The 11377-nt window shown below is 38.3% G+C and overlaps 1 protein-coding gene across 1 annotated transcript; it reads right to left on the bottom strand.

The window, feature by feature from the left end:
* Positions 1–5498: 5498 nt before the first annotated feature.
* LOC135464896 (homeobox protein engrailed-1-B-like) lies at positions 5499–9934 on the bottom strand. The gene is made up of 3 exons (XM_064742467.1): positions 9610–9934; positions 6004–6238; positions 5499–5637 (listed from the first exon to the last, which is right to left on the bottom strand). Exons 1-3 carry the CDS (start codon positions 9932–9934, stop codon positions 5499–5501), a joined length of 699 nt encoding a protein of 232 aa, XP_064598537.1.
* Between the last annotated feature and the right edge of the window lie 1443 nt (positions 9935–11377).

Below are 11377 nucleotides of genomic sequence, written 5' to 3'. Positions count from 1 at the left end.
ATCAGCACCAATGCACTAAGACAGTATATAAAGTATGGAAATAGGACGAAATCATGCGAAGAGAAGCAGTCGTTTCAGTGAAGTATGAAAGACGCAAGATATGTTTTCGGCAACAAGGTGAAATCAGTATTCAAACCATGTACCATTTTAGAAAATAAGTTGTCGACAACAAAATATATTTCAGTTGCGATTTGATGGCAAATGTTCTTATATCTAAAGTGGATATCTAATTCAAGACGAAGAATATGCGGCCAAAAGCCCCGGGTTAAGCGGAATGAGATGCAAACAGGAGAGTGCTAGAAATTCTGGACGTTCTGTTCATACTTATTTACAAGAGAATTATACTCACTAGTTGACTCACTAGTTTTTGTAGTCATAACTTGTGAAATTGATTGAAATCGCCAAATAACACCCGTGATCTATCAAATGCTACAAGGTGAGATATGTGCTCTGCAAATGAGAGAAATTTACAATGTCAAAATTGAAACCATCCCTGTTGTCGCACAGTGTGCCAAAGAAGAAACCGTTTGGTCTTTGTCCGAATAAAGGTCCAGATAAGATATACCATCTGGAGATTCGCTAATTGCCTTTAAATCCAGCACAGGTGGATACATATCTTTCACAGGCTATATATGATATATGGTTTTCCCGATTTTCACATAGATGTTATTAATGAGAAAATCAGGTAACTCGATGAAAAACGAAACATTCCAAACCATAGTTAAGCTCTTATAGAAATAGCTCGAATGTTGTTCCATCAGAAGATTGTATTCAATGTTAAAATTTGAATGAGTATGATTTTCTTGTGAATGAATAGTTGCTGTGCTTCATAGCTGGGTCTAATTTCACTGGGATGTATATGTATCGCTTGGAATAAAATTGTTACCTTTATGCATGCATGATCAGTTGTACTAAAACGCGAATACGTGAACATAAACTTTCTAGATATTTCTTACATTCTTTAGTAGTTTGTTTTCAGCGCTGTCTTCATAGTTGATATTGCGACCATTCACCTAGATCATCCTTTAGGGATGACTGTTGAAGTACAAATGGCTGTTACAACGCCTGAGCTCTAGTGATAAAGATAACTGTGCATCACGAACCTAAGTTCACACACTCATCGTGACACCTAAAACGTACCGTATTTAGCGAATTCTGGGAAACAAGCAGAATCCACAGATTATATACTGGCTCAATTAACCGGCCATCTTTGCTTAATCTGGAACTGTGTCAAAACTTACACTTTGTAAAACAAGGCAAATCTTCAACTCAGTATATTAGCGTATTGTTTATCAATCCACTTGTCCACACTGTAAAGCTAAGTATGTAGGAAATCTAAAAACCTGACTATCTGAAAGACTTGAAGACTCGGCCACTGGGTCGAGTGAGATATTCTCACATAGATGAGAATATGATGATATCTTTCAGTTTCGAAGATATTCATTGTAGGTTAAATGATGAACACATCAGAGCACTTCATTATTACATCCCACAAAAATCAGAAACCTGGAATTGGTTATTGCTCAAAGAAGCTATGTGCAAAAGACGTAACTCCCCCAGTCTGACAAAAAGCCAGCAAGGAAGCTCAGATATCACCTTTTTCGTTGTTTTTGTTTCTTTGAGGTTGTAAACTGGTTTAGTTGATGTGAACTTTGCTCAATGTGTCCTGTTTTTTTTTTCATACATAAATGTATGTCGAAATATAGATTTACTACTGTCAAAACCCGGTTGTAGGGGTTGAATACTCATCGTGTTGAATAAGATCGATATATGAACAGCTCCTATGAAAGTGATCAAAGCAAATCTCTTTTCATGATTCTGTTGTAATTTTGTACTTTATATACTTTCTTAGTCCTAAGTGGTAATTTGTATTTAATATCGTTTTGGAATTAGACTTGCGATCATTGACCTTGGTTGACGGCTGGTATACGAACGTCTTTTTCCTTCACAGTTACGTCTATATTCTAAAAGGAGTTTTCCACAACATTTTAAACTTCCTCCAACAATTATTCCTTATGTTTTATACCTTTCATCTGAATCAAAGTCATTTATTAAGTTATCTTTTATGATTTGACAATCAATCTTCTATCATCGTGCAGTATGCAAAGGGCCTACATTGGGAAAGTACAAAGGGCCTTAATTCATCGTTCATATGTTACCATTTACCAACTATCACACTGCCGTCGATGTTGGGCCCTTGCTGTAGTCTTACGTTGTACTTTTATGCACCTACATTCTACAAATGTCACTACCAAAAGTCATAAAAAAAAGTAGAAAGCCGTGCCTTGATTATGTGGTGAATTCCGTCATGTTACCTTGCAGAAGCGTCAATGAGTGTAAAGCAGACAATCAGAATTGCTGCGTCTTTTCACGATCATTTTTGATGCTGTAAATTTAATTAGTCCTCCTAAAATGTATTGTAGTTTTTATTGCGGCTTATTATAGCGGGTTTGTGGTGCACATTTGCAACTGGCAAATGATCAAATTAACTACGTAGATTAACCGCAACGTTTTACTAATTAATGGCCGATAACATATCATTTATGATCGACTGCAGAATAATAGACGAAATATTTATACAATCAGCGCACTTTGAAATTTTACTGGACGCCACCCATACTGATCGACAGGCGATACTGATCGACAGGGGATATTGATTTCGGGTCCGTTTACGCAGTCAAGCGCATACTCCTTTCATCGCCCGTGTCGCTCATTACGCTGGCTTTACCTCACCGCCACCGCTAGGAGCCTATACAATACATGAGGTGTTGTGAAGACTTAGCTTCACCACTAGCGTTCTCGTGCGGAATATTTCATCAATATGCGTCTTCAAAAATGGTTTAGGTTTTGGTTAGAATCGTCGTGTGAATACTTTAGATAAGGAAAATGCATGTGAATATTGTATTATTATAACCAAAGGTTAAGACAGGGTTTTAGTGTTTTCTGATAGCAATTCCTGTCTCATCTTCCTGATCCACTGACTGAGTTGTTCAAGATTTCTGTACAAAATTTGCTAGTGGTGGCATTGATAGAGGACATAAAAAGCGGCGTGTGTGCTGTAAGGTGTGTGAGTCTAGCGTTTGTTGGAGGCTACCTCCATCAATATGCAAGCCTGATGTATACGTAACATCGGGCACCCCCAGCTTCCTTCTCCCATAAAATTGATCGCTATGGTATAAGCCAGTAATTCTTGATAACGAGTATGGTGTTAAACAATCAATCAGTGAATAAAACAATCAATCAAAATGTCAGAGAAGATGTTACCAGTATTAAATATCCTTGCAATGCTAATTTCTACACAGTAAAAGCCCAACCTGTTATGTCGCTGTGAATAGCTACAAGTATTAACTTCTTTTAACTTAAGCATATCAGATGCGTTCTGTGTGGTACAAGACACGTGCAGACAAAATTTTGAGACCCGACACTCGTTAAACGTTTATATAACAAATCGAGCGTCTTAGTGTTTTGTACACCCATTGCTATGAACAAAAGATAGAAAGCATTTGCCCATACCTTATTCTTTAGGTACTGCAAGGGATATAAGCCACATCATGTATACATTCATTTTTTTTCAAGTTTATTATATCCAACTAAACTAAAAGCTTTCGTCACAGCATATTAAGTTTTAGTTGAACTGTTCAACGACTAATTGTTTTCATACTGTGTTTATATCCTGCTTTTAAAGACGGTGCCAGAAAGCCGGATATGGTTTCGAACTTAGATCCGTCAAATCTTATTACACAGCAATTACTCTGTACTTTATCACTGAAAAGCATGGTTAAACCCGGTACGATCCTCCAAGAAGTATCTGGCCAAAAGTGACTATTCTGACTGTAAGGAAGGGTAGAAGAGTTCTTGGACATACCCGCTTACGATGCAGAGGAAGGCACCTGGTGTATGGACAATCATCTCACGGTGCATGGCCTCTAAATAAGGGTTTTATACCAAGGCTACTTTTGTAATTGTAGGTTTAAAGCTACAGCCACGTGTTTGATATTTCGACCTGACAGCCTTGCGTGTCACATGGACAACTTGCGGAGATTCGTTTAGAGCTTTATCAGTCACGTGTTTCTCATTTTAATTGGAAGAATGGCAGTCCGTATTAATTTTTAATCGCTGTTAACTGGTCGTTTAAATAAATGATTATCTTTATATCCTATTCGACGCCAACCTAGGGGAAAAACGAGTTTGTGTTATCGTGTAACTGATTTGATTGGAATGACAACATGTTCGTTTCATTTCATGATTTTCTTTCGTCCTAATAGGCAATTTCCTGTTCGTTTTGTCAGCTTGTTGGGGAAGCCGGTAGACATCTGCGCGGAGCTCTGCCGGGTCCTCTGGCTGCCGGCTCGGGATAATGACGATCGGCTTAAACCACTCGGATATCGGACGTCATTAAAGGCCAGGGTGGGCTGGTAATCAACCCACGGGCCTTCAATACACATGGGCGGTTCGCACACCCGGCCTAACCCTCCCATACAGGGGCACAATGGGAAGACCACAAACCAGAATAAAGAAACCACTAATTCTATCGTTAAGGTTAACCTCGTAGTAATGCAATACATAATCAACGACCATTATCACTAACGTTGTCACCACTTACCTCGTATTAGTCTTTATAACGCTATTTATTCCAGCAAAAGTTCGCTGTTTCTATTTTATCAATGTCCATCAATACAACCAAACCACAATGAGTGTTTCACCAGTTCACTGAATATAACCAATGAAATACATTCAAACAAGTTATTACATTAAGTTCTATTTACAAGAATCGTAAAATGGAATAAAATAACATTCCAAATCATTGGAAAATTAAAATAAAAACATGCATTGGTCCACATTTATAATAAAATCAGTGCCGTCCACTTTATTTCCCCTGGATTATGTGTGAAAATACCCAGTGTATGATACGTTATTAACTACAGTTAAATCTCTTAAGCACTTGCATTTTTTATAATATTTATACATTGATACCACGGTTTGGTTTATGTGCATTTTGCAAAATATATACCTGACACACACCCAGACGAAAAAAGTATAAACATTGTCAGTATGAGTTAGATTCGAACCCGCGACCAAGTCGATCATTTGCTGATGCTCTAAAGTGTATATCACACTTGATTGTTTCGCCAATGACGGCTTGAACATCTGCATTTAGTGATTACTTGCATTGCTTGTGGTCATGTTCTAAAATTGCCTTGTCCTTCGGTGACTGCATGGCAAGCCGACATGCATGCCCCAGGGGCTGTTCTTCCGCCTTGAAAGTAATTACTCAATTTCCTCTCTTCTACATCTAACATATACACATGTCTTTACATTGTAGCTTTATTCTGACGTAAAAGAAATTGGTATATTTCCGGGTCTTTCACACACAACGCCGAATTAATCGGTAGCATAGACCTAATGTTCAAAATATGGAATATTTTTTTAAAATCAGTTATACCGAACGCCTGTATGTCCGTATAAAAGCTAACAAATGTCCTGAGGGTCCTGGATATTTAAGGGATCGGGTAGAGTGGTTTAATGGCTGGGATGGGTGCATTATGCCCCGGTGGGCGTGGTAAATAAGGGGCACATAGAGAGTTCATATAAGCTGTGTTAGGGAATGGTCGAGGTGTGGAATTGAGTCCAAGAGCTCTGCAAAGCAATAAAAAATATAATTAAAATATATGTTATGTATATACATAATATAAGCTATCCACCCTGAAGCACTTAATAAACAAAAAAGCTATTTCACTACGTATGAGATGTATTAAACTGCTGATGGTGACGCACAGAGAGAGGGTCATATCCTTACGTCGTTACACAAGCCCATGTCGTTATCTTTTCTAACTGATATAAGGATTGCATGCAGCTTGATATCATATCACTCAGAACTATGACTCAAAGTTTCTATCTCACCTTCAACAGTATTTTTCATATTAACTATACCACATTAACTAATAATAAATTTCATGTGAGTAAATAAGTGATAATCTGAAGGCGTCGTACTACATGATTTACCTGATTTGCTGGTCCATGTGGGCTTTTTCAATTCGTTTGTCCTTGGCTCTTCTGTTCTGGAACCATATTTTGATTTGGGCCTCCGTCAAGCTCAGCATCTCGGCCAGTTCGAACCGCCGGGTACGGGTGATGTACTCATTTCTGTGGTACTCAAGCTCTAGCCGTAACGTCTGCTCACTCGTGAACGTTGTTCGTTGGCGTCTTTGGCGTTTTTCTTTTCGTCGTCTTCTTTCGACTGGAATCAGCAAAAGTAAGATAGCATATGGTTAATTAAGCTTAATAGTAGCTGATGTGGTAAAGTGGCATGTACTGAAGAGAAATCATCCTGGGAGAGGATTTCGTTCATTTTATGAAGCTATATACATTTAAAGTGTGATCCCGTTGTTCTATATGTATCAATAGGCCACCCGAAACGATTGTTCAGTCTCCTTCTCTGACAATTTAAAGATTCCCTTTCATCCATTACTCGCGGGCCTTGATAACAAGGAACGGTCGATGGCGCTCTTTCGCGTAGTCTTGCGTGAAGCTCGCTGTATCTCGCCCGTTTGTCTTCCATAACGACGTACATATAGGCATAAGTCGCACGTGGGAAAGTTCATCAACAACTTGCCAAATGTTGTTGGTTAGCCTGGGCCTCCACTCATAAATTTAGTTGTAGTGATGTACATGAAAAATTCTTGAGTAAGACTTTAAAGACAATCAAATAAATAAGTAAATACCGAAATTTGGCTGAAATAACAAAGGGTATATAAAGTGTAGTCTCTCGCAAACAATCCAGATTAAACCGACTTTAAATTTATATATATGCATACATATATATAATTGATTTAATCTGATGTAGAGTTCTACCCTAAATAGCACAAATTTATGCAGTGTTTGACAGTAGTTTTTATCAGGTACATGGCTAAGGGTGGTGCTTTATACCGGTTTAATCCGGACATTCTCGTTTCCTCCAAGCTCCCATTAACCTGGCCGCCATCATGTAAGAGAAAAACTGTTGAGTACGGCGTCAAAAACCAATAGAATAAATAAACTATGACTTATAATTGGGTTTTGTGCGCATATAGTGCATACATTAGTTCGAGGAAACAACTGAAAGTAAAATACATTTTTGGATTTTTAAAAATAAATAACTAAAGATTTAAATATATAAATTGAATTAAGTCATTGTGCCAGCATGAGAAGGTTGTATGCGGTCAGAGTCGAGGAAATAAACGAAAACAATCATTTATCTCACGGTATAATAACTCACTAACATGATACATGATACTTATTTCGTCTGTCCAAATTGTGTCCGCTACCGGTGCACTAGCTGTTTATGTAAGTAACGTTGTCCATCCAAGCACGTGTATATATATAACAGATCAATAACTTATTACTGAGTGCATGAGTGGATGGAGGGTGCGTGGTGAAGGTCCTTTCTGTAAAATCTTTAGGTGAACTGAGACATGGGTTAAATACCTTTATCGGAACAAGAAATTTAGAATATTACCCTGCATGATTTCATGCATTCCTCCAGGGAATTTTGGTGATCAGAATAGGTCCTCACCGCCCTCGATCTTGTGTAGCCTTACATGAACTTCTGTGAAGGCCGATTGCCTTCCAGAATATTTATTTATTTATTTGATTGTTATTTAACGCCATATATTCAAGAATGACGGTCAAGTTTATGGGTTCAGAAAACCAGAGTTCCTGGAGAAAACCAGAGTGCCTAGAGAAACACGCCGTTGTTTGACAGTCTTCAAAGCGTGCGACGTATAAACGCTGACCACACTTACATCGACGACAACCTAGCCCTTTAGATCACTCAGAGAAGGGAAATCCAATGATCCCCTGCTTGGCAAAGGCTGGGACTGAACTCATACCTCGTTTATCATAGTAATTAAAGACATTTAATTTAAACACGCTCCCACCAGAATGTGAGAAATGTCACATACGGTGGTCTACTTCGAGTACTTCGGCTTACCCACCTCATAAATGAAATAAGTGCAATCATATGTATATTTATTTGATTTGTGTTTTACGCCGTACTCTAAATATATTAATTTATTTATTTGATTGGTGTTTTACGCTGTACTCAAGAATATTTCTCTTATACGGTCGACCGTGACCGACAGTGGGAGGAAACCGAGCAAGGGAAAACCCCACGACCTTCAGCAGGTTGCTGTCATCCATGCCCACGTATGCCCGGAAATGGAGTCATCATAAGGTGGATTTGAACTCAAAGTGACCTCATTGTCAACAATGATTCTTGGGTCACTTTTCAGAGGCAGTATGCACGCTAACCACTCGGTCACTGGGTATGTGAACTAAGCTTAACTAATGTCAAATATATACTAAAATATATCTTACTGAGGTTTCGTATGTCTCCTATAGTGTATATAGTCAAATAAAACTTGCCTGAAAGTAAAATGCCTTTTAACTAAACAAACTGCATACTTTTACCTTTTTTATACTCCATCTCAGTCATGGCCTTATATATATATAGGCAAGCTCATGAACATTCAAAATGAAACAAAAATGTCCCATTGCCCGGAACTCTCTTTGTTATTCTAATTTCTATATATTTACAGCCAATTTAACATGTACATTTTATGCATGCACAATTTTAGTGTAACCAATGGAAGTGTTACAGAGGAAAAACAATAGAAATAATTTGCTGGATTTAATTAACTGAATTACTTACATACAAGTATAATTACAATGATATTTGAGGAGAATAACTGATAACTGATAAAAAATTGAAAAAAAACAACAACAACAAAAGAAAACAACAACAAAAGAAAACAACAACAATATATGGAAAGAAGTATACCATGAATGGCTTGCAGATGATCTTTACAGGGTTGATCTGCTTATATTTATGTACACTGATGTGAAAGGAGTATTGTGTTCTTGTAATGAAGTTTTTAGCTACGCTTTAAAATTGAATACAGTAGTACATGTTGTTAATATTTTTATTTTCATAATAATCGATAAATTTTGTGAATAATTTCCCTTTCCATTATCGTGCTGGGTTTTTAACTTTAATTGCTGCGTTCAGCGTGCATAAATGAAGAGGAGTCACTCTTTCTCAACCATGCAGTTCCACAAACTTTTTGAGTTCTTCAGAAATTCAATTCATGTGATAGACTCACTTCATAGATGGAAAATGTAGTTAAATTTACACACTCTCATACTGGGGTATAAAGCCCACACGCTGTGTATATAGCCCATTGCTGTTTGTAAATACAAATGAATTCTTAGCGAGTGTTGATAGTCAAAATACAAGAGTGACGAAAAGTCCATAATCAGTGGAGTCGTAACTCAAAAGGAGCTATGGGAATGGATCGTAAGGTACGTTAATGGTCCTTGTTATAGTCTGTGCAAAATCTCTTATAGAAAATCATGTAAATTCAGTAAAACATTTTAAAATGTGGTTAGTTCAGCAAAAAATATTTGAATATGCTTTTCACAAAGTACATTTTTCGCACTGTAGATTTCAGCTGAAAATCTCTAAATAAATGCTTAAATAAAACACAGTTTGAGATACTGAGTTAGTTCGTGGACACAGGCACGTTCTCGAACATTAGGTAGTGCATATATACTGTAGGCCTATATACTTACACAAAGAGGCAAACGATGGTAGATGATAAGGGGAAATGCCAGGGTACCACGCTTGAGGAGGATTGAAGAAGGAAAAATCGCCAGTGAGGAAAGGAAATGCAGGTTTAGGTTCCAGGTCCTCGTCTCTGGCTGGGGGAGAAGCCTTATCTGTATCTGGTCCCCATTTTCTGTCTTTCTCTGATTCTGATCCCCAAGCTCGATGTTTCACCGTGGTAAAAGCTGATGGTCTCCCACTCTCGGGATTCGGGACTGTGTGAGGTAAAAACAATGGGCTGGATGTCGATGTATTCGAATCGTCCGCTGAGTTTATTTTGGTGTCACCCATCTTGACGACAAACACTCGAAACAATAAATCTCGAGGAACCTAATCTTCAATCCTGTTTTATCAATGATAATTTGGACTTCTCTCAGATTTGATTGGATCCAACAAAGATTCCTTCTCCGTGCACTCTGATCATCCTCGGCGGCAAATAACCATCTTTTGAGTGAAACAAAGGCCCAAGGCAACTGCTTTAACGTGCTAACTGTCCAGTAAAATTAAAGGCGCTTTCATGTAATCGAGGATAATGTCTTTTGGGGACAAGTGGAGTAGTTATGAGTTGTTTGTGTAAGTTGATCTGTCTTTTACCCGCCTCATTGCCGTGTGAATTAGCACGTGTGCTGCCTACTGGCTCAGACCGATCTTCACGGGACACCGTCTTGAAGACACGGCGCGGGAGCGGCTAACCCCGTCTCTAATTGCTCATAACGCTCCACCGCTAATTCTGCCCTTCAAGGCTGTGTCTAACTAATGGAGCAAGAGGAATCCCTCTCTTCCAATAACCATCACTGTCCTTATTCTGTGGCTCTGACAGGCTGTTCTAAAGAATATCATCAGACGAGGTGCAACATTACCAGCGCATGTCTTCCGGGGGCGGGGCAGCTGATACTCTGATTCCCACCCCTATGGCTACAAACTGCACATATACTGCACTGCTGCACCCTCACTATCCCTCCATCTTGTATCTGTGAAGTACATGTATATGTCTTTGAAAAGTTTAATGTCAGCTCTACATGTTAAATAACCATAGCAGGTCTTTAAATGCTTCATTAAACATGTCTATAGATCAATAATTACAACGAACAATAATATTTCTTCTGTATATGCATGCACACATATGTACATATATCCCCCTTAACATTGACCCGCCTATGTCTTTGAACTTAGTTGGGTTACTCAATACTGAGAGATCAATAAAAGGTCCACACAGACCAATGCTAATCGGAGAATGAGAGTGAATGAGTGAGTGCTTGGGGTTTAACGTCGTACTTAACAATCCTGGGTTGGAGAATGAGAAGCCCAAATGACTGTACATCCACAACATTGGTCTAGAAACATCTTGTCTTTCAGGTTGACTGTATACCAAGTGCTTTTTTTTTTTCAACACATGCTATGGGCCGAGAGAACTGCATGGCCGTGTCCATTATTATATGTCTGTTGATATTATCATTAGGCCAAAGATCTTTTCGTTGATTTTTCACCCCCCCCCCCCCCGCCCCTTCCAAAAAAAAAAAAACTTTTTGTTATTGTTAATAAATGAAGAGCTCAGCAGTTGGTTGCCAGTTGTATGTATATATTATGTTATTATTGTGTGGTTAACATATAACGGTGCTATTTGATCTTCGCCCTGTAAACGCGCTAAATGTAGGCCCTATGTCACCTATCTGCATATTTATTGATAATGCACCACATCTCCAGTGAAACTGCGTTATATAGACTGGTGGTATT

The sequence above is a fragment of the Liolophura sinensis genome, chromosome 1, assembly GCF_032854445.1.
Source record: "Liolophura sinensis isolate JHLJ2023 chromosome 1, CUHK_Ljap_v2, whole genome shotgun sequence".
NCBI classification, from domain to species: Eukaryota; Metazoa; Mollusca; class Polyplacophora; order Chitonida; family Chitonidae; genus Liolophura; species Liolophura sinensis.
The sequence above is the reverse complement of the archived record's forward strand: the minus strand, read 5'-3'. Positions and strand labels throughout refer to the sequence as shown.